We start from the raw sequence: 22,963 nt of genomic DNA, 5'->3' as shown, positions 1-22,963 counted from the left end.
ACGGATATGGTTGTTTAGCGAATTTACGCTGGATCAGATGCCTTAAGGTGTGAGTTATGGGATAGGCGTAGGAAATGTATGGTTGCCGACGCAGAGTCTGAAAATTCGATTTATTCACAACTTCATAGACATTCCAAAATTCATTCATATGGCGGCTTCCTAAGATATTATGCATCAAATGTTTGTCGACAAGAGAATCTTTAAGCCGACGTGGCGTAAGTCCTGATGGCTCTTAAGTAGTTTGTCTCTGGGTGGATGCACCAAAATCATCTCTAGCTGAGCAATGTAAATGTTTTAAGACAAGAAACTGAATAAGAAGAACATACAATAAACGCCCCTTAACATCTTTGATGGTTGGTTTCAGGCACTGCCTTGGTCATTTTTGGACTAGAAGTGATTATTAAACGAACTTTAAATTGATTAAGGTGGATAGAATTCGTTTATTGCGTATTGATTTGAAGTAAATTAATTACAAGTCGAAGTTTGAACACGATCTATGGGGTTATTTGTGAATTATTCAAGAGCTATGAAGTCTAGAGAATCAGGAATCTGAGATGCACATCTTAGTCTTAGGCAACATTGGTGTGTTCGTCGCGATGGAAGATCTTCACATCGAAGAATTTGAAGTTCTCCACATCGAAGTAGTAATCGTGATGCACTGGTCGGTTGAAGGGGAAGCCGAAGGGCAAAGCATCCACATAGCGGGAGCCGTGACCAACTCCACAGCTGACAATTGGATCGTAGCCAGTGTACTGCTGGACATGGGGCTCATGGTATGGGTACACCATGTAGAAGAACTGATACACCTGACCGCCCTTCTTGCCCTTGGGCAACATCATGCGGTTGGGAACACCGCAGTGGGTCTCGGACTGATCCAACTTGAATTTGAAGTCACTGTTGGTGGCATCCATCAGCTTCTGATAGAGCTCAAAGTAAGTGGTGCGATCGCTAACCCAGAAGCTAAAATCACCGCTGTTGCGCTTGATGTGGTTGACACCAGACTCAAGTTGCACCTTGAAGTGCTCAAGCTCAAAGAAGTTCTGGTAGTTGTGCTCCAATGGAATCACATGTCCATACTCGTCATACTTAGGTCCAATGAATACCTTGACGACAGCCGGCTGCGCCTTGTCGGAGGTAATGTCCAGGACGAACTCAAAGGGTTTGTGGTTGAGACGATGTTGACGAGCCTTGATCACATAGCTGCTGCCATTGTAGAAGGAGTTGCGTCCAAAACCGTGCAACACATCGCTGGGATGCTCAACAGTAGGTTCCACATTGACGGCATTGCTGATGTCAGCGTCGAAGTACTCAAAGTAGGTGCTAAGGCTGTCGGGCATGTGAACGGCATCGATCTTGACACCTTCGAAGCCATAGTCGACCTTGGTGTATTCGGGGAAGGTTTCCATGAGATGCCAGTAGTGGGAAAGCAGGTTCTTGTAGACCTCGAAGAACAGGGGATCACGCATATTGGTATCGTAGTGCATGAAGTGGCCAGGATAGGTCTCCTGGTACTTGCCGAATGGACGAGCATCGTTCACAATATAGCGATACCACTTGTCCAGGCTGCCATAGAACTGCTTGTCAATGCTGTCCGCATTACCTTGGATCATGTTACCCAGCTGATTGATCACTTCGACGTCGTACTTGCCGTTCTTATGGATCCAGTCCATAATGCGTTGGGTGTAGAGCTCCACGTTCTTCACGTACTCCACATTCTCAGATTTGTAGAAGTTGTGGTAGTTGTCGCGACTGGGATAGGGAACACCGTTGTAGCCACGGAGTCCGCTATAGAAGCCGGCGGCAACAGGTTCGTACATGTTGAAGCTGGGCACTTCACCCATATCGTTGGAGAGACGCTCGAGGTAGTAGCGGGCAAGGAGCTGCCAGTGCACATAGAGGTACAGTTCACCACGACGATCATTGTTCAGCACATGCTGCTCGTCGCCCTTGGTCCAGTAGGGATAGTCCAAGTTGAAGTAGTAGTAGAAGCTGTTGAAGCCAATATCCTCCAGGAAATAGGCGAGACCGTGCTCATATAGTTCATGTCTCCGTAGAAGTTGGTGTAGTTGGATTTCATGACCACATTGTACACGTTGTTCAGCTGCTTGACATGGTGGAAGCCATGCATCTTGTAATGCTCAGCCATCTCCAGAGTCTGGCCATCGAAGAAGCTCCATGGGTGAATCTCATACTGGGCGGGGTACACAATTCCTTGCATATCGTCGCGGAACAGTCCGGCAATGGTGAACGCGTAGACAAAGAGCTGCTTGTTCACGTGCTGGCGAGCCCAGAAGACTACGTGCTGGAAGGTCTCCCAGTTCTTGGCGTACATGAAGAGGCGAGCCAAGCCAACGGCGTACTCCTCGTGGCGATCGTACATCACAGTCCATACCTGGTCGTCATGGAATGGATGGTGCTGCCACAGCTCGAAGAAGTGCTGCAGGTTGTCCTCATGGTGATAGTCGGCGACATGCTCCCAGGGTTTGTACTCCCAGAAGCTGGTATCATACTTGGTAACAAAGACATCGTCCTGGTAGATATGTTGCAGCATCTCAAACACGAACTTCTGCTTCACCAGGAAGTCCTTGTCGGCCACCTTAGAATCCACATGCTTGCCTTGGCTACCAAGTGCCAGCAGAGCTAGCGTTAACACAACTACCGCCGTGATTGACTTCATCGTTCTCATGCCACTGACCGGTTCTCCGCCTGAATTTATACCTGATCATGTCGGATCAAATGGGAGATATTTGCGGTTCGGTTCGGTCGTTGATATTGCCTTGACATTATTGTAGCACACATCCGTCCCAGCGTCGCATTGATAACAGCAACTGCACCTCTAGCATCACCGCCGATTGCACCTCCGCTTGCACCTTCGATTGCACCTTGAGCTGATAAATTGATCGATCGATTGGGAATGGCATTGGGATTGGTATAGAGAGGCTCGACTACCAGAGGGTTCTATTAATCATCAATCTAACGTGTAAGCAATTTCACTTACACCTGCTGATTGAGGCTGTTTTGGTTATGACAACGATGCATCATGATTGTAACATCGCCTGAGGGTCGCTCAGCGGTCAATAGAGAAGCTTATCAAGCGAGATGTTGCCAGCGAGATGCGTTACTTCTAAAAATATCTCCCCCATTTGCGGAGCATTAAATCATATCAAATGAAATGCCAAAACAACAAGAATGCTCGTGAATCGGATTACTAGACAACAAAGAACAATGAAGCTGCAGTCAGATGTGATTAGAAGTGCTGAGCTGGGAGCATACCTCACCATATTATTGGAATATAATAAATATATCGATTCATCAAATTGGTCAATCCGATTTCAAAAACAAATACAATAGTTGCGAAACTAATATGAATGAAGTACAATACCCAAATATATCTGAAATGTTCCCAGCGTAATATATGGAAAGTTTCCTCAATGCTGATATACGGCAGCACTTCCATTTTGCCAATCTCAACCAATTTGTCAAAGCATCGGTGGAACCAATGATTGTAGAGACCACTGCAGTGTGTGTTTAGGATGTATCGATTGAGAGGCTCTTCGTAGATAGAGTTCCTGGACAAAGGCAGACCAAAGAGCAAAAATGAAATAAAAGTGAATTCCTTTGAGAGTCGAAACAACGGATATGGTTGTTTAGCGAATTTACGCTGGATCAGAGGCCATAAGGTGTGAGTTATGGGATAGGCGTAGGAAATGTTTGGTTGCCGACGGAGACTCTGGAAAGTCGATCTATTCACAACTTCATAGATATCCCAAAATTCATTCATATGGCGGCTTCCTAAGATATGGTGCATCAAATGTCTGTCGTCCGGGGACAAGAGAATCTTTAAACCGACGTGGCGTAAGTCCTGATAGCTTTTTAGTGGTTTATCTCTGGGTGGATGTACCAAAATCATCTCTAGCTGAGCAATGTAAATGTTGTAGGATAAGAAGCTGAATAAGAGCAACATACAATAAACGCCCCTTAGCATCCTCGAAGGCTGCCTTGGTAGTACAAAGGTCTGATTAGTCACGGCCCTTAAAACTGGATCAATTAATTTATATAGACATCTCAAATTTGCAGACTCTCCTAGTTCCAGGCGTCCGAAGTTGTGGAGCAACAACGCAAATAGTATCATGATCAGAATTGAAAGACACAATTGCGCTTTGCTTGCAGCAGTAAAAATCAAGTATTCACCTTCACACTCGGCTTCAAGTGGCAGTATTAGTTGCCAAGTGGATATTTCCATCACATAACTGCTGATCAGACTAGTCTCGCCGACTGTACTTGCAGTATTTATAATGCATAGGGGAATGTCCACCATTCCTTCATCGGTCAATTCGATTACACCCTGACTAATCATCTCCTCGGGCATATCGAGTGGCACATGATCCCAGCAGATTCTCACAGTAGCATTCAAGGTTTCAGCAAAGTTATACAAAAACGATGCAAGGTATCCAACGACATGAGGTTTTTCCATCGCGTCCCTGTAGTAGACAGAACGTGGCAAGATGTTATCCGGTACACTTATAATGGGATGACCGCCCATGTTCCTCATTTGAGGCACAAAGAAACGCTCCACTTGAGAAATGTGTCGCTTGATAACCTTGAATTGGGGAAATGCGCGGTAGCTATAAACGTGATGATCCTGCCTCCAATTGCGAATTGCAATGACATTGAGCATTTTGTTCCATAAGCAATTTTGAAAAGCATTGCTTAGACTAAGTTTAACTTCTGGAGCTAATACCAATACGATCGCTGTGTCACGCATTCCATCGAGATTTTTAGAGAGCACATTCAGAGCTGTGATACTGTGAGTACTCAGACAAACCAAGACAAGAAATCGTCTATTAAATGTTGTCTTAATGGAAAAGTTCTGCTTCTCATTAAAGTTGATAATGGGCATTGTATCGTCCCTTTGAAGATCAATCACACATGATGCAAAATTGTTGTGAATCACAAGCATAGATTCGTAATCCAACTCGGTCTTGAGCCGCTTAATAATTTGATCTGGCACCTCCAGTTGGGCGTTGACTAAGCAAGCGATTATTATTATTTGCCACATTATTATTTTTAACTATAATTTCGAGAGTCCAAACTTTATGAATACCAACTCCTGGAAAATTGAAGTCCTTTTATATGTTCAGTTACTCGACGAACCAATCAATATAACCCATTAATTTAGCAAAAACGTTTAAGCTTTAATGGCGTTTTACCTTTGTTTACATCATGTTCACTATACTTTTGCAATTAGGGTACAAAAACTATCAACACAATTCATTCGAGACATCTGGTCGTAATTGTGATTATTTATGTGCAAATAACATAAAATGTTATTTTTTAACTGTACAATTTTAGTTTGGCCGATTCAATCATTTAAAATTGTGGGTTGGCGCAGGCTGAAATAAGCAGATATTCACTGTACATATTCATACATGAATGTGGGCAACAATGTGGGCAGGCGAATTTAAATTTCGCAGCCGAATGGCACATAAAAATTTGCCGACTCGTATATCAGGAAAAAGACAACACGTAGGAGTCTGTGCATCCCCTAACACATGTCCGCGAAACATAAGCAACATCTAAATATAACTGGGAAGCACTCGTATAATTTTCATAATTTGGCGCACTTGTTGAGCATCGTATTTATGAAGGTGCGATTGTAAACATCGCATGAGCAAAAATATACCGAAAAATGTTGCCGATATTTTGAAATATGTCAAATTCGAAAAAATACCAGGAGTACTGTATATAGAAAGATTTTAAGTATATTTTGTTGATTTGGCTTGCTGTCACATTGGTTAATTGCGAATAAAGGCGTAAAGGCGTGCGAATAACAAAAATTGTAAAGGATTTGTTGATTTTGCTTTACATTTATTTATAAATATATATTTAAATAAACACGGCAAGAGACGGAGAGTACATCAACATCGTAAATTACTTTAATGGTAAATTGCGCATTATCAATTATGACGGAACAGGTGTTGACTCAGTGAAATTCGCTTAGAATAATAACTTGAAATTGTTGCTGTAGTTGTGTAATATTTAGAATGTGCGAAAGGCAGCAAACAACAACGAACACAATGGAACATCGCCTGATATCGTAAAGAGTGTTTTGTACGTATGCTTGTATGTATGTATGTATAACTCGTCCATACACATATTGCATCTAACGTAGCAAAACGTAAGATAGAAATAATAAGTTGTTTGAGAAGAAAACAGCGAACGTGATTATGTTGACAGTTAAAAGTTATTATTTGAAGCTAATTTTTAAAATGAGAAAAGAGTGATATTGTTTTTTGGACATTGTTACTTTAAAAATTCATTATATTCTAATTCTCCATCTATTGAGTACACTTTTAGGCTTAAGGAGATAAACGAAACCATCAAATTTCTCATGCGCAACGAAACGACGACGACAACAAATTCAAAGATATACACAGAGAGTAGACAGTGATTCGGAAATTCAAAATTAAAAACAATTACAGAACTTTGGAATTGGATTGGCAACTGCCCCCACCCTCGACAGCCTCCCAGGGAAAACATACAAAATCATGAATCTGTTGCTGCACCACAAAGGATCTTCAATGAACCTGAAAACGCATTATATATTTCAGAAATTCTACAAGCGCTGTAAGTGTGTGCGAGCAATCTAAAACTTTCCATTGATTTTACAACCACATCGTAGTTGTTGCGCGTGTGTGTGTGCATGCGTGTTTATTTGTGTGAGTGACCGCTGTATTGTGCGCGTGTCTCTTTCTCATATTTTGTTTTGACTGCCTGTTCGTCTACAGCTGATTCAATGTTTGCTGGTCTCAATGGGAAATTAAATTCCCTTTGTTGCGTCTTGCTTGCCATTCGTCTTCCACAAATAAGAAATTTCCCGACTCAGTTGATTTTGTTTGAAAGTTATATTTTCAAAATGTCAGATTTCATATTACATACGTTAGCCCAATTTTATATTTGATATATTCTTATATAACTCTTTAGGTGTTAGGACGGCCCATCTAGGAGCTTAAAATTAACAATCCCAACTGATTAAGACATTTTTATAGGCTTTAATTGTGTTAATAGTAGTCTATGATCAATATTCGGGTAACAAATACATTTGTTTGCTTTACCAATTTGCAAAATCATTTGCTCACTGCCGAATATAAACATACACTCATCGAAATAGAAAAAGTGCCAAGACATCTAGACTCTTTGTCGCCATTCCCCCTCTGTCGATGATGCTCTCGCACACGCAGATACCCTGTATTTTTGCCTGAAACAAAGTACAGTCCACACGGTTCACCGGTAATCGCATAATCACGTAATAATGGCCAATGGCCATTGGCCGAAGGTTGAATACTTTTCGCTTTTGTTAACGCAGGCTGCATGCATTGTTTGTGGTGCGGTGCTAGCTTCTTCCTTTGTTTCCTCCTCGTTGTATCCATCTACGCAGTTCGCTGTACCTCACCTTGATTTCTCTTTCTATGTGTGGGAAACCATACACACTATATTTTCTGAGTGTCTGCCAAGGGAATGAATGCGAACGTAAGCAAAGCAAATACAAATGAAAGTGCATTTAACCGCTGTATGCATTTGCCAATTACATGCAATTATTTTGTGTTTTGTTTTTGATTTTTGTTGAGAGTTTATATAAGTTTAGTTCACATACTACCGCAGGTGTTAGTTTTCTCTTGAGCTCTCATCTTATCTTTCATAGCATTCACCCTGCTTATCAATGGAAAATGTTATGGTTTTGCGATTATTAATTTTGAATCGAATTTATTCTAATCAGCTTTAACCACGATATGTGATTTCATTCTTTCGACAGATCTCAGAACGAGCAGCTATGCATATAGTTCAACGAAACACGCTCCGCACAAAAGCGATGCTTCACTGCATCCGGAATCGGCAGCGGTGCTGAACCAGTTGAGGCCGTTGGGTGGAAATTCGCTGATCACCTACCCGCATCATATTCATCGTCAATATTATTTTTCGGCTCATAGTCTCCGGCATTTTCATGCAAGTCCCGCACTCTTCGATTCCTGTTCGAAGATTGACGCGACAGTGAAAAAGCTGAAGAATCAGCAAAAGGAGAAGGTTGAGGAGATTATGAAGGAAGTGGCCAATGGCAAAGCCGCGAAAGCAGCCACCGAATCAGCCGCGACTGCGACAGCAGCTACCGCCAACAGTAGCTCTCTAGACTCCAGCTCAACATCAGCAGCGGCAGCAACATCAACGTCGACGACGGCGACAGCTAAATCGGGAAATGAATTAACGGAAGCTACATCGAAAGCTGTGGCCAAGCCGAAAAAGCCACTGCAGCAACGTATCTGGGATGAACTGGTGCACTATTATCACGGATTTCGTCTGCTTTTCATTGACACGGCCATCAGCTCGAAGTTGCTTTGGCGCGTGCTCAATGGAAAGACTCTCACTCGGCGTGAGAATAAACAATTGCAGAGAACCACATCGGATCTGTTTCGATTGATACCCTTTTCGGTGTTCATTGTGGTGCCGTTTATGGAACTGTTGTTGCCCCTCTTTATTAAATTCTTTCCGGGCATGTTGCCCTCAACGTTCCAAACAGCCAAGGATCGTCAGGAGCGTCTTAGACAGTCGCTTACCGTTCGTCTAGAGGTGGCCAAGTTCTTGCAACAAACTCTCGGTCAGATGCCTGTGCAACACGTCGAGCATAGCAGTGAAGAAGCGAAACAATTTGAGCAATTTTTTAATAATTTGCGAAGCAATTCGGAACATGTTAGCAACGATGACATCATCAAGTTTGCCAAACGATTCGATGATGAAATCACCTTGGATTCGCTCAGCCGAGAGCAGTTGGCGGCATTGTGTCGCGTTCTTGAGCTGAACACCATTGGCACCACAATGTTACTGCGTTTCCAACTGCGCTTGAAACTGCGCTCTCTGGCCACCGATGATCGCGTGATAGCCCGCGAGGGTGTCGACTCCCTGGATCTGTTTGAGTTGCAGCAGGCGTGCAAGGCGCGTGGAATGCGTGCCTATGGCCTAACAGCCGAACGTCTTCGGTTTCAGCTGAAGGAATGGATCGATTTATCCCTGAATGAACAGGTATGTACTGTGATTTGTAGGAGAATATGTTTTATTGATACTAATTTGTTCAATACAGGTGCCACCGACATTGTTACTGCTGTCTAGAGCTATGCTTATTTCTGACGATAGCATTACGACGGACAAACTGAAGGAGACAATACGTGTGTTGCCTGAGGCAGTGGCCGCGCACACGCGCCATGCGATTGGAGAGCGTGAGGGCAAAGTGGATAACAAGACTAAGATCGAGATTATTAAGGAGGAGGAGCGAAAGATTCGTGAGGAACGTGAAGAGGAGCGCGAAGAGAATATTGCAAAGCGCACAGCTATTAAGGAGGAGCTGACAGCTCCGTTTGTGTTCTCCGAGGAGATTGTCAAGGTACCGAAAATTGCTGACACAAAATTGGAAAGTGCGGCTGAAGACAAAGAGAAAACCATATCGCCAACGGATGTGCAATTGCTCTCGGATGCGTTGAAAACGCTCTCAACGGACAAACAATTGGTTGTGGAGAAGGAAACAATCAAGGAACTTAAAGAGGAGTTACGTGACTATCAGGAGGATGTCGAGGAGCTGCGTGAGGTGCGCCAGGTGGTTAAGGAGCCGGTGCGCGAGAGCCGAGCAGCTAAGCTTCTCTATAATAGGGTCAACAAAATGATCTCGCAACTGGATAATGTGTTGAACGATCTGGAGCATCGTCAGCAACAGATTAAGCAAGTCGATAGCCCTGAACTGTCGCCTGTTCCAAGTTCCAGCAGCCCTTCACAAATGGTGCACATAGATGAACTTGTTTCAACCATTCGACGCATGAAGGAAGCCTCCGATGAGGAGCGATTCAAGGTCGTTGAGGACTTGATGGTTAAACTGGATGCCGATAAGGATGGTGCCATTTCTGTGAATGAAATTACGAAAGTTGTCCAAAGCATCGACAGCACAGCTACTAAAATAGATAAGAAACAGTTGGAGGAATTCACCGATCTTCTTATCAAGCAGGCAACTAAACGTCGCACTGAAGAGCTAGTCCGCATCGATGATCTCATGCATAGTATCAAGAAGCTGAAGGAGACCAGCGACGAAGCTCGTCTTAAATACATCGAGAGCGTGCTGGACAAATTTGATGCAGACAAGGATGGCGTTGTAACCGTCAATGACATACGCAAGGTAAGTCAGCTAAATGCTATTTAATAATCAACTCTGATCCGTATAATATGCAATGTGCAGGTGCTGGAGTCTATTGGACGAGATAATATTAAACTAAGCGAGAAAGCCATTGAGGAGCTCGTAACGTTGCTTGACAAGGAACAGATTCTGGAGGCTGAGCAAAAGATTGAGAAGGCGATTGCAAAGAGTATGAAGGAGGCAGAGAAACTAAAAATGGAGGTGGAGAAGAGTGATAAGGACATGGCAAAGCTGGTAGATGGCATACATGATTCTGCCAAGGAGATTCGCGATATTGCCACCGAATTGGGTGCAATGGATCAGGAAATCGCTAGTCAAAAAGAAGTAACTACTGACCAGCTTAATTATTCATTTCAGCTACTTTAATATATTTCGTTTCATTTGTTTTTATAGCATGATCTAAAGGATACTGCGAAAACACTAAAGGACAATGCTAAGCCATTGGATGAGTTGGCGTCAAAATCGCCAAAAGATGACAATAAAGGAAATAACTCTCCACGTTCACCACCCAAGGGAGCTGGTGGTGGTAGCAGCGATAGCGCAAATAACAAATCTCCCGCTAAAGGTGAAGACACGCCTACCAAAGCTGCGCTACGTGAGGCGGCCGAACGCCAGATCGAAAAGCTTCTTCCCCAAAAGGAAATGGAATTGCCGCCAACGATACCAACACCAACTGCGTCTCAGACGCAAAAAGCGAGCTCTGCAAAGGCGGCGGCTAATGGTTCATCCACGACAGTCACCTCGAAGAAGCTCATCTGACCGGCTAAGTACAAATCGAAGCCTGAGTCGTTGACAAACAGTAATCCAGAACAAGTACCTAAGGCGAAATAAGATGATGATGTCTACCCTATGTCAGTTGTGTTTATATGGGCGTTTTACTAATTTTGACCATATAAACTGTAAGCACGAATAGACAGTTGACATTAAATTTCAAATCTGTATTTAAATTAATCCTAAACGGGTGTAACATTTTGCGAGGCTGAAGTACGAATGTGTAAAATCGAGCACAAATCAGAAATGAACTAGATAATCTATAACTATTCATAAATACAAGCACTTACCATACAGGTGTGTCTTTACTAAAACTACCTTAAATTTACATACTACTTGTTTTCTACCGCCCTAGTTTATATCTTTATTTGATGTCGTACATTAAAAGTCTGTTATTGTCTTGGCAGACAACAATAATTTGCAATTAGCAATTGTGATCATAGAGCGAAATGTTTATTTACATTTATTTCAATTCATTTAGTATACACAACACGTATTTATCCTATACAACTGCAAATGATTGAAGATTAAATAAAGTTGTGCGAAATGCATGAAGCATATTCATAACTGAACGTAAAAATAACAATTTGAAAAACGCGTGATAATTTTTTAAAATAAAAATATGTGCTTAACTCATTTAGATAACCATTTATAAAAGTGTTATGCAACAATAATAAAAAAAAATAAACTTAGTATAGACACAAGAAATTTGTATGTTATTTCCTAAAGGGGTAGAAAATTTTAAATTTGATTTATTTTAGTCTTTACCGTTCTTTTCATTTTGTTAGTGATTGCCAAATATTCTTGGATGTGCATTTTCAGAATTAGTTATGCTATGACCACAAGGTGAGGGGTGAAGTGATATTTGTTAAGAGCAATTGCCAACAAACTAAGAAAACCAAATAATTTCTCTGTAGTGAAATAAGGCAAATAAATATAACCACAAATTGTGCAAGAACTTAAAAACTTTGTAGCCACTGGCTAGCAAGTTTTTATTGTATTGTGAAATGAGAGGTAGTCGAGTGAGAGAGTTTTGCATAGTGAAATATTTATTGGTAACACCAATCATTTCGAATTGAAAATTAAAAAATGCATTCAAAAAAAGACTTCAAAGAAGCATCGATTCTCACTTGATACTCTCTGAATTCCATACATACTAAATCTGTGAAGCTCTCTTGATTTTGGTCTGGCGAAAACTAGTTGACTTAAGCAAGTGCACAAATACAAGACAGTAAATGTTTGCCCTCATCGATATCCAATACAAATAAAACTCGGAATGTGTTTAAAGGTAAATAAAAGTATGAAAAATGTGAAACAAACCAAATAATAATAAACTTCAGCACCATTGGGATCCGTGAGCGAAGTGGGAATTGTTGTTCGCAATCAAGCAAAAGCCAACATGATAAAGGAAAGCGAGACAGCGCTTGAGGAGTTGGTTAGAGATAGTAGAATGGAAGGGAGGTTGTGTTGGGCTAGAAGGAAACTTATAAGTCTCGGACAGAGAGTCAGAGTGCGCAAAACGGGCGACAAACTTTGTCCAGGCAAAAGTGCTTGGAATGCAACAATGAATTCCTTAAGATGTACTGGATTGCAGACAATCAGACTCCAGACAGCAGATTACAGCCTGCAGTCTAAAGTAAATTCAAAGTGATGCCTCATGAAATAAAGTTAATAAAGTGGATAGTGCAAAACACGCTCCATATGCAGACGTTCAGTGAATTACTTACAACTGAGTTTGTCTTAAACAAAAAGACAGAAAAGTAAAAAAGAAAAACAACCATTGCAATAGGAAATGTTTCGGCAACAACTTAAAAGTTGATGACCAGACCAGTTGATTCACCAGTCAATCAAAATGCTTCAGAACCGGCAATAAGTTGCTTCAAACTTGGGCGACTTGCAGTCGACTGACTTCCCACTTAGATGGATGGATTACTTTAAATGCCAGACACATAACAGCATCGCAGCATATAATGCAACATGCATACTAAGAATCTCGGATGTGGTTATCAAAGTCGCTAGCAATGTAAACGATTAGGATTATGCAATTTGTACTTGGGCATTGGCAATCAGAGTGTGGTCATTATATAAATATTTTATTCCTGGTCTCCGTAAAGAACAATTGTATTGGAAATCAAAGATTTTGTCAGATTATTAAATCTGATGTGTGTTTAACCTATGACATATTTTATATAGAACATTATTACTTCGTCCGCTACACAAGTTTCCAATTTCAGCTGGTAGCACATATTACAAAATGGTGAAATAATTAGAAAATTCTTCCACTAATTCTAGTAAAATTAAAAAATAAAAGAAAATGTTTGAAAATCCTTGGAAACTGTAATTTATTTATCAATGTTAAAAAGCTCTATTGAGTTACCAATTATAGTTAATGCTTATACACCGGTACGATGGAACCAACCATAGCGCCAGCTGGTTGCTTCGGGATAGTTGTATCTTTTATCTGGGGAGCGGTCATAGCGCGTCTCTAAGTATGTGACACGATGTCCATTCCGTAGCAACTGCAGCTCATCATTTGGTACAGACTTCATGGGATTGCGGCAGTCAACAAAGTGGCGTTTCTCTTCCCGGGATAGATCATAATCGAAGATTTTGGAGGAGGAAGGTCGAAAGACGCGAGTGGTGGACACAAAGGGACGAGAATGTTTGTTAACTGTAACAGTTCCCTTACGGCCATTTGATGCTGAGCCACCTAGCTTGGAATTCAATTGGACGTTACGTCCAGTTGAAGGCGGGGATTTGTTCAGCAACTTTTGTGTATTTTGTTGATCGGGTTTGGCTGAGTGCTGCGTTGACTTTGGCTCCACCTTCTTTGCATTGGACTGATTTGCAGATGGCTGCAATCTTACTCTAGCTGTTATTTTGGCACACTTGGCTTTACAAGTTGCTGTTGATGTGCTTCTTGGCGGGGTTGTTTGGGAGGAAAAGCTGCTACGTCCATTTTGGAATTTCGTCGTTACTTCTTTATTTTGAGATTTAAACATTGTTCGATTGCTTGGATGTGGTTAATGTTGTTTTCATACAAATGAAATAGAATCTCAATATTTTTTAAAGATTTATTTTTGTCATAAGAGTAAACAAATATATGTATTTGGTAACTACCAAAAGCCGGAAGATTTACCCCCTGGAGGATTGTGCACTTTGATGGAGGAACGAACTCCTGCGGTGTCCAGTTCCTCTGCAATAAAGTGACATTTTTTTTACTTACTGTATTCCCAATAATTCACAACAAACTCACGGCTAATCGAGAATGAAGATTCCTGCAAATCCCGTTTACCATCAACACGCCCACGGCTTCCTTCAGGGGTGGTGGGAGTCGTTTTTCCGGAGAACATAACGGCAGGTGGTAGCTGAGAAGATACATGAGCATCCAAATCGGCAACCCGATTGTTCCCATTGCTATTTTTCTGGTCCACCTGCTCCTCTTCCACCTTGCCCTCAAGACTATCATAAACAAAGGCAGGTCTTAGGGGGGAGGGAATAAAACGCCCGAATCCTTCTGCGACACGAACTGAACCATTCTCAACGCAAATGCGTCCTCGTACCAACACATACTCTGGCACACCATGCACTGTCATACCCTTGAAAATAATAAAACAATTAGGAATCTGATTTGTTTAGTATTAAAGTGTGTGTTACCTCAAAGATATTAAAATCGCATGCATGGTGATGGGTATCCTTGGAAATGGTGCGTGTGGCCTGAGGATCCCAAATAACGATATCAGCATCGGAGCCAACAGCTAAAAATATTCAGATATTTCTAATTAACAATTTAAGGTGCGAAGAAGGTATTACCCAGTACAAATATACATATAATATAATATATTCTCGAGCAAATACATACATATAATATATGAAGTTTGTTTACTGATTTAATGTAATATATAAGAAACATACCAATTCTTCCTTTTTGCGGATATATATTAAATATTCTAGCCGCGTTTGTACTAGTTATAGCGACGAATCGGCAGGGATCGAGGAGTCCACTGTGCACACCTCTTTCCCATACCAGCGACATACGATCTTCAACTCCGTTGACTCCATTCGGTATTTTCGTAAAATCGCCAAGACCAAGCTCCTTCTGGCTCTTGTTAAAGGTGCAGTTATCGCTGCCTGTGGTTTGCAGATCATCGCTGTGAATATTCGAAATGATAAATTAATAATTTAATAGTCAAACCAAATAATAAACTCGGCGTGAATTGGAATGTGTTAATATGAATGGGAATGGAAAGTAAATTATACAGTACGTACATACTATGATGAACTCTTCTGTGAGTGCGGCAAAGGATTTTCTGAACATTTTGGTATTTCAGACATCGACGTTGCAGTAAATAGTGAATCATGATCATAAGTAAATGTTATAATAAAATGTTAACTGTAGTTAGGTTAACGTGAGCCAAAGTTAGTTCGAGTGAAAAGCTTAGGATTCTTTTGGACATCCTCACCTGGCCAATAATTTCATCATAAACTCGGGAGTTGTTTTGTCGGGTCTCAAGGGAGGACTGAGCACATGAGCAGCCGCATGTCCAAAGTGTTGGCAACGATAATGAGTGCCATCTGTGCCAAGTGCTGCCGCAAGGGTTTCACCGAATATGTATTTCTTGTTATAACGCTGACGAGCCCGGGCTAGCTCGATGCCAGCCGATTTACTCATAACGTGGACCACATAGAGTGGACAATCGACCTAAGAGGGATATGAATTGAACTCTTGTATCTTTGAGTTGCAACGCACTTACTTGATGAGCCAAAATGCAGGCACGATGCACGGCTTCAGCCTCAACTTCCTCTTGACGCGATAGTTCGTGTCCTTCTGGACCCGTGACACCCTCGGCGAGTAAACGCGCGGCGTTCTTGGCGATAATATCTCCGTTCTCAGCATGTACCTGAAGGATAGATTAAGTACTTATAATCCTAGTATATTTGCTAAATACATCATTCACTTACCATGGCTACAGCTTTTAGTTCTCTAATGCGCTCGAATACATCCAAGAGATCTGAATCATTGAGCTGATAGAGACCCTTATAGGCCATGAATGTTTTAAAGGAATTGACGCCAAGCTCATTGCAAAGTATGCCTAACTCTTTCGACACCGATTTGGACCACCAAGTTATACCGACATGGAAGCCATAGTCACAACAAACCTTTGGATCGGCCCAAGAGCGCCACTTGTCATAGGCTTCAAGCATGGACTCGTTTTTATTTGGCAACACGAAATCAACTATTATAAACCAAATTGTTATTACAATTTCTATAGTGAAGTTTATATGCTCTTACTTATCATAGTTGTGCCACCAGCTACAGCAGCTTTAGTTCCATGATAGAAGCTATTGAAAAAGAAAATATATTGATACTTATTAACCAAATACATTTAAAGACTACTTACTCATCTACAGCCACCGCATTGCCGAAGGGAAGTTGCATATGAGTATGAGGATCAATTCCACCCGGAATAATTAATTTTCCACTGGCATCGATCGTACGCACTCCGCCGGGGACGGTTATATCTGCGGCAGGACCTATAAATCTGTACGAAACACATTATTAAATAAGATAATTGCTGAACCTTTGGATTTATTGTTTATTTACTTTATGATGCCGTCTTCAATGTAGACATCGGCTTTGAATGCCTTGTCATGATTGACAATCTCGCCGTTTTTAATGTAAACTCTGTTCTGAGCACTTTGCAAGTGTATCGGCACTTTTTTGACCGGGTTCGGACTACTCGCCATTATTCTTGACTCTGAAATTTACAAAAAAAACCGGTTTTTAGTATTTCGAATCATTAACTGGTCAGCATTGAAAATTAATTTGTTCTTTTCGTGCTATTGTCGTTAGTGTGATCAAAGTGCATACATTTTAGTTTGTTTCTAGTTATGTTAACTAGCTAACTTGACCTGCTTGACTATATTATAGAATCATTCGTGATAACGTTGATATTTGCCAAAACTTATTTTTGCAAACATTAACTTAAAAGTAAGTTTTAGAGAAAGCTGAGGCAATATTTTATTCTAAGCAAGAATTTTTCTTGCAGAAACAATTTTTTGTTTTTAAATAAGTTTTGGCTCTCTAATTATGTGTATTAAATTACGCATGAGGCTTTTTTCTTTTTATTTTTAAGTGATTATTGTTTTATGTAGCTTAACCCAGAAAAGGTCCAATCTACTCAAGCTTAATTTTACAAAGATTGCAGCCCTTTAAACTTTAGATTTTAAAAATATGCATTGAACGAAATGTAAAACATGAACAGAACTGCAAACGTGGAAAATTAATTTCATTTTAATTTTTTTTGTCGATGTGGGACGTCTGGCGGAATTGTATTTTTCGGCATTGCTCTAGATTGCAGAAACATAACATACATATATTATATACATATGTAGTATATATTCGTAATAACAAGTGTAAATTTGTTCAGTCATAGGTAGCATTTTATTAGATATTTGAGCATATAAATACATACAAATAAATATATGTATGTATAGAGATAAATAACATATGTACGTAGATAGATAGATACTATGTATAGAAATATAGAAATTTATTTGTATATACTTTTATTATGCTATTCCAGCTATTTAAAAAACAAGCGTAAAAAGTTTGTTTATACGCCAATAAATACACATGCACATAACAATTTCGGTATGGGTGAGCTCAAGAGCACTACAATAACAATTCTGGAAATATTGTGTATAAAAATATCTTACAGTACGAAAATGGAACTAATTTTCACAGTGCGACCCCATGCGAATGGCTTTGAAAACCACACGCAAACGTATATGCGTCCATACGTAACATATAGTATATAGTATGTAATAAATACCTATGCACTTGCCCATTCGTATGTCAAGTAATTGCAAAAAAAATTTTTTCGCACTGATTTGAGCAAAACAAATTTTCTTTTGCTCATAAAGATTAAAGTGTATGACATACATTTATAACACTATGTATTGAAGCTATATATACATATGTTTGTGAACACCAATAAACAATTTTACTGCGTCTATATATGCACGCATAGAAGAACTTTGTCGTATATGTACTTTAATATACTATGCACATATAAAATTGATTGCGAAATTGATTAAACTCTACCATAAAATGCACAATAAATCATAATTAAAATTCATAGGTAATTATAGAAGATATGTTTTTAAAATTTACCGTTAACCTCTTATGATATTTTTTGGTATGGATATTGCTGCGCACACCTCCACTTCGCTTTAAAATATGAATCAAATAAGACTAGAAGTGAAATGTTATTAACAGAAAACGATATTGTGCTCTAGGGGAACTGTTAGCGCTCTGTTAAATAGAGTGATCAACTCAACGGTGATAAGTCGATAATTTATCGAATTCAAAAGCTAAATTCAAATGCTATGTTATTCGCTACTTGAGGTTAATATTATGTGTAAACATTCTTCTCGTTAATCATTGTAAATGCCATTTTACATGTCCGCAGAACGATAATCTCGAGAGAAGACAAGATTTACTTTTATATTCAATTTTGGTGGTAGTGTGAAAATATAAAGTGGATTATAAAGCGATAGCAGCCAGGCCACAGATACATTTTCCTTCAGTTTTTGTTAGCTGTTTTCATTCCATTGTTTGTTTATTTGTGCGCACAGCTTGAATCCACACAGGAAGCACAGAAGCACAAACTCAGCCAAGAACTATGGACCGCACGTCTGCCATAAAAACATCGCAGATATGTCGCCAGCCGTGAAATGTTTATATGCATGCGGGTCGGGTGTCGCCGTGTGTCCGACAGTTGCAATTGCTATGTTTGAATATAAAAAGGAAACTACATAAATGTAATGTGTTGTCGTCGTATTGATAGCTACCGAATTCCAAATCCAAATCCCATTCCCATTCCATGCCATGTTTCTGTTGGCATTGAGTTGTTGCCAATAGCTTTAAAAGTTCTAGCAATTAATCTTTAAATAAGCTTTACTGACATTTTATTAAGGCAATGATTTAGTAGAACGCAATTAGTTTTTTTTTTTCAATTACTTTCTGCGCTCAGGAGCAGAAATTCATTGAGGAAATTTAGATGTCGTCGATGGCTGCTGTTGTTTTTGTTTTCACCTGTTCTCCTAGTAAATATAGAGTCATCATAAATTAGGAGTTACGTTTAGTCTGTTCGCTCTTATTTTGTCTCAACGAGCGCAAAGCAATTTATGGTCATTCGAACGCAGCTTTAGCAATCCAATAGCAGCATAAAACTGTTCCCTTCTCTCGATTGCTTGAATGTATTAAATAATAAATGTACAGAGAATTACTTAGCTGATTGTTAATTAAATTTCTATTTATTTCCTTTTATTTCCAATGAAGCAAGCTTCGCATTAATTTTGTTTTTGATAAAATATAATAGTAATTTACATTTCAGTTATTGAATTCATCTTTTCTTTCTTATTAAAGCAGTTGTCAAGTTGCAGCTGCAGTGACAGCTGAACTCACAATTTACTTGATGCATCTTGACCATTAGTAAAATTTATTTTCTCCCTTCGATTGTCTTGACACTCTCCCTGTTCATTGCTCAATTCACTCTCTATTTGCCATTCCTTTCTTTCAGCTTGCAATTTCCAATTTTAAAGTAACATTTTTATTTATCAAGAGCGTTGAAGCACCGCGCACCCATTGCCATTAATTTGTGAGGCATTTGTCGCCATTTGGCTTTTAGCTTGCCATCCAGATAACGAGAGGAAGTGGAACGGGAGGGAAGAGATAGAGAGAGAGAGAGAGAGAAGAGGGAATTGAGCGATTCGTCTGTCTTACTGATTGCAGTTTAAAATGCGTTGCACTTTACAGCAATTGGATGCACTTTACTCTTCTCGTGGATGTTGCTCAGGAGCATGGTTGTAAATTCTCTTTAAAAGCGCAGTTTAATGCACATTTAGTCTTTAACCTTTAAATTTGTATATGTCATTAGCTATTATTAAAGCACGTTTCAAGATTTTCTGCCTTCGATACTCTCACTCTTATGGTTAAATTGAATTATCGCTTAGAAGAGACCCTCGCCCAAAAAGGCAAGCAGAGGTTGGCGCCTAATTAGATTGGGTATTAGTATTAGTGAAAACCAATTTAAGAAGGCCGACACGTTGCAGGAAAAAACTTTCGATAGTTTTTGGCTAACTTTGTCGGCAAAGCCCGCGGTGCTTAGCTCAATAAGGCAATTGGGACGTATACATGACTGGACAGTCGATGAATTGGCATCCAGCTGCTGCTGTTGCTGCTACTGTTTCTGATCCTGAGACGTGTGCTCGTAATAAGCTGCGTGTCTGCACAGCTGCCATGGGCAACCAGGAACGCATCACGTCTGCGTCTATCAACTTGGATAACCAAAGCTAATGCTAAAGCCAGAGAGTCAGAGCCAGAGTGTAGGGTTCTTTCATAAACACAAACGACTTAATAACTGGAAAGTGGAATGGAGAAGGAGCAGGGAAGGGCGTTAGTCAGTTCGTTGACACTAAATGGCACTTTAGTGGCTGCAAGAGTGCCTTACTGCAAAAGTACCTGAATACAGAGAAAAGTCAACAATGCCGTGCGTTGCTCGCTCGGTTTATTAAAAGGGCTCAGGCGAATGTCTGGGCGCTATTTGCAACAGCAGGTGAATCAGTTTCAGGCGCCATCCAATGTCCGCTTTTTGCTATCTCTCCTGCTGCGTTTACTTAAGTGACGCCTACTTTTTGCCTCTCTTCGCTCCCTCGCCAAACAACCTATGAAAAAGCCGCCACTTTGACCCCGGCTCACCCCAAACTCAGAGCCAAACATCGCATCTGCATTCAAAGATTTCTGAAGCGTATCTGTTGTTGGATGATTGTCGCGCTGCCAGCTGTGGAAAAAGTTCCAACCAGCGCCAAATAATGTTCTTGTTGTTCAACTCAAATGTAAATACTATTCAAAATATGGAGATGTAGTTTAACCAATGCATATTTCAAAACATTTCAATATCAACACACAAGTTGTTAAATGCACAAACTTTTGTCGTAATCTAATGTCACGCCAGCTGATAATTTTCTCGCAGTATTTGGCAGATGTTGATAATAACAAATTACAAAAGGCTTTTAATTAATAAGCGAATTTCTCCACACGTCAAGCAAAACACGAAAATTTTCGCTGCGGGGAAAAGACATACAATAAATGGCATATACTTAACTGTCACTTACCATTTACAGCTTCGCAATGCTGATCATTAATTTCCAGACAAAACGTTCAACTTGGAGTTGTGGAGTGTGTCTAAAGCGCTCGAAAAGAATACTTGAAATCGTGTTTATCCACTGTAGCACCCTTAACTTTTATTGGTCTTTAGTTGCGTTGACGGCAGCTTTCAGCCAACGAAGTGGCATGAGAAATGGAGATACAGCTGTATCTGTAGCTGAAGCTGAAGCTGGCGATAAAGCTGTAGTTAGAGGAGAGATAAGATGTGAGGCTAAATAAAGAAGGCGGAACAAGAAAAACAATAATCAACACCATTTGCCGCTACAAATTAAGCTTCGAGTAAACAAATCGAGCAAACTTCCCCAAGACTTTCTCTCTTTTCATTGCTTTTCGTTCATGTTGCTGCCTTGTTTTATGTCGATAGCTTGTCTACAGTTGCCCATGTTTTTTCCGTTGTTGTTATTTCCTTTAATTTATATAGGCCTCAAGCAAATACCACGTATTATCTAAGACAACAATACAAATTCAACTTAAACACCTCTGATTAATAGGCATAAGACATCAAAATATCAATAATCTAATAGAAAATAATAACTTAATGAATTCTTAGCTTGACACTTGAATTTTTAAATTGTTTATTCTGTGTTTTCATTAAGAAGGGGAAAATTGAGTTTATTGGTTTTGTGTGGAGTGAAAATTCTTTTACAGCTTGATGCAGCAACTTCCGACCCCATAAAGTAAATACATTTTTATAATTAAGCAAAAGAGTGTAACTCAAAATATACTATAAGAGCTATGTACTCAAAATTTTCTGTAAAAGTTACTGAATTCATTACACAGATTAAGTTTATTTAGCATTTTAGGTTCTTATAGACTTTTAAATCAATTGAACAGTAGGTGATTATGCTATTATGATTAATTAAAAACGTTATTGCTTAAAGTGCTCCTAAGCAAGTAACTCTAAGCTTCCAATGATATGTTGCATTTGCTTTCGATTATTTAAAATTAAACAATATTAAAATCAAGGATGCAATCTCTTATCTTTAGTTACAGGCAAAATTTTGATGAGTAACTAATAATATTAACTTCATTCTTAATTTGTGAAATACTTGAATATGTTCAAAGATCGAAATTTAAAAGTAATTTGTATAATTTTTTTTTATATAATTTATAATTTTTAATATTTTTGTTTCATTTACCTCGAGTGTGTTGAGATGTTTAATCTGTAAGTCGGTAGAATCAGGTTTAGATATAATAAAAATTGAAATCATTGCCATGATAACCAAATTATTATTGCTTATTTCATGATTAAAACAAGCTAATGTAGGTTAATCCCCAGTTCCTCTAAAAACTAAAACAAAAACCTCAACGGCGTGAATAACTACGAAAATTCAAAATGAGAAATGAACAGACCCTAATTATCCTAAGCTCCCAACCGGAGTAAATAGTAAATACACCAATCAAATATGTTATAGCAACAATTTTAAAATTTATTGCAATGATTTTTTGCTCTGGGCTTAACAAATGTAAACATGAATTTAGATTCTATAAATTATTTTTATTACTAATTGATTAATTCCATATTGATATATGAAATGCTGCAGCTTATTTAATTATAGCCACAATGAAATCATCTCATTAAATGAATTAAATAACCAATCGAATCGATATGTTGACAGTTATTTCATTTAATTGTCGATTTGACGTCGCTTCGCTTCGAATGCGAGAATATTTAATTTATTCAGCTATTGCCTTCAAGGGAAAAGTACGCAGAACCCGTGGAAATGCGG

At 39.5% G+C, this 22,963-nt stretch overlaps 4 protein-coding genes across 5 annotated transcripts; 1 reads left to right on the top strand and 3 right to left on the bottom strand.

Moving 5' to 3' along the window:
* Nucleotides 1-554: 554 nt before the first annotated feature.
* Nucleotides 555-2,696, bottom strand: LOC117570015 (larval serum protein 2-like). Its single transcript, XM_034251431.2, is given in 2 exon segments — nucleotides 555-2,036; nucleotides 2,039-2,696. Coding segments are annotated over 2 exon segments (2,115 nt in total). The 5' UTR covers nucleotides 2,687-2,696; the 3' UTR covers nucleotides 555-569.
* A 3,125-nt stretch (nucleotides 2,697-5,821) lies between these two features.
* On the top strand, nucleotides 5,822-11,707 carry LOC117567839 (mitochondrial proton/calcium exchanger protein). The gene is made up of 6 exons (XM_034248087.2): nucleotides 5,822-5,942; nucleotides 6,358-6,627; nucleotides 7,814-9,072; nucleotides 9,131-10,210; nucleotides 10,271-10,552; nucleotides 10,622-11,707. The coding sequence occupies exons 2-6, from the start codon at nucleotides 6,549-6,551 to the stop codon at nucleotides 10,985-10,987; spliced, it is 3,066 nt and encodes a 1,021-aa protein (XP_034103978.1). The 5' UTR covers nucleotides 5,822-5,942; nucleotides 6,358-6,548; the 3' UTR covers nucleotides 10,988-11,707.
* A 1,617-nt stretch (nucleotides 11,708-13,324) lies between these two features.
* LOC117570657 (uncharacterized) lies at nucleotides 13,325-14,043 on the bottom strand. The gene has a single exon (XM_034252442.2). It carries the CDS (start codon nucleotides 13,999-14,001, stop codon nucleotides 13,393-13,395), a length of 609 nt encoding a protein of 202 aa, XP_034108333.1. The 5' UTR covers nucleotides 14,002-14,043; the 3' UTR covers nucleotides 13,325-13,392.
* A 16-nt stretch (nucleotides 14,044-14,059) lies between these two features.
* LOC117570656 (dihydropyrimidinase-like) lies at nucleotides 14,060-18,255 on the bottom strand. 2 transcript variants are annotated; one of them, XM_034252440.2, is made up of 11 exons: nucleotides 18,177-18,255; nucleotides 16,605-16,758; nucleotides 16,402-16,542; nucleotides 16,293-16,342; nucleotides 15,962-16,236; nucleotides 15,754-15,900; nucleotides 15,463-15,701; nucleotides 14,915-15,150; nucleotides 14,657-14,757; nucleotides 14,256-14,598; nucleotides 14,060-14,195 (listed from the first exon to the last, which is right to left on the bottom strand). In XM_034252440.2, exons 2-11 carry the CDS (start codon nucleotides 16,745-16,747, stop codon nucleotides 14,116-14,118), a joined length of 1,755 nt encoding a protein of 584 aa, XP_034108331.1. In that variant the 5' UTR covers nucleotides 16,748-16,758; nucleotides 18,177-18,255; the 3' UTR covers nucleotides 14,060-14,115. The 2 variants fall into 2 exon arrangements, with proteins under 2 accessions (XP_034108331.1, XP_034108332.1); XM_034252441.2 differs by having other exon boundaries at nucleotides 18,184-18,235.
* Between the last annotated feature and the right edge of the window lie 4,708 nt (nucleotides 18,256-22,963).

This window comes from Drosophila albomicans, chromosome 3, assembly GCF_009650485.2.
Source record: "Drosophila albomicans strain 15112-1751.03 chromosome 3, ASM965048v2, whole genome shotgun sequence".
NCBI classification, from domain to species: Eukaryota; Metazoa; Arthropoda; class Insecta; order Diptera; family Drosophilidae; genus Drosophila; species Drosophila albomicans.
Note: the sequence above shows the minus strand (reverse complement) of the source record. Positions and strands in the feature narration are given on the sequence as shown.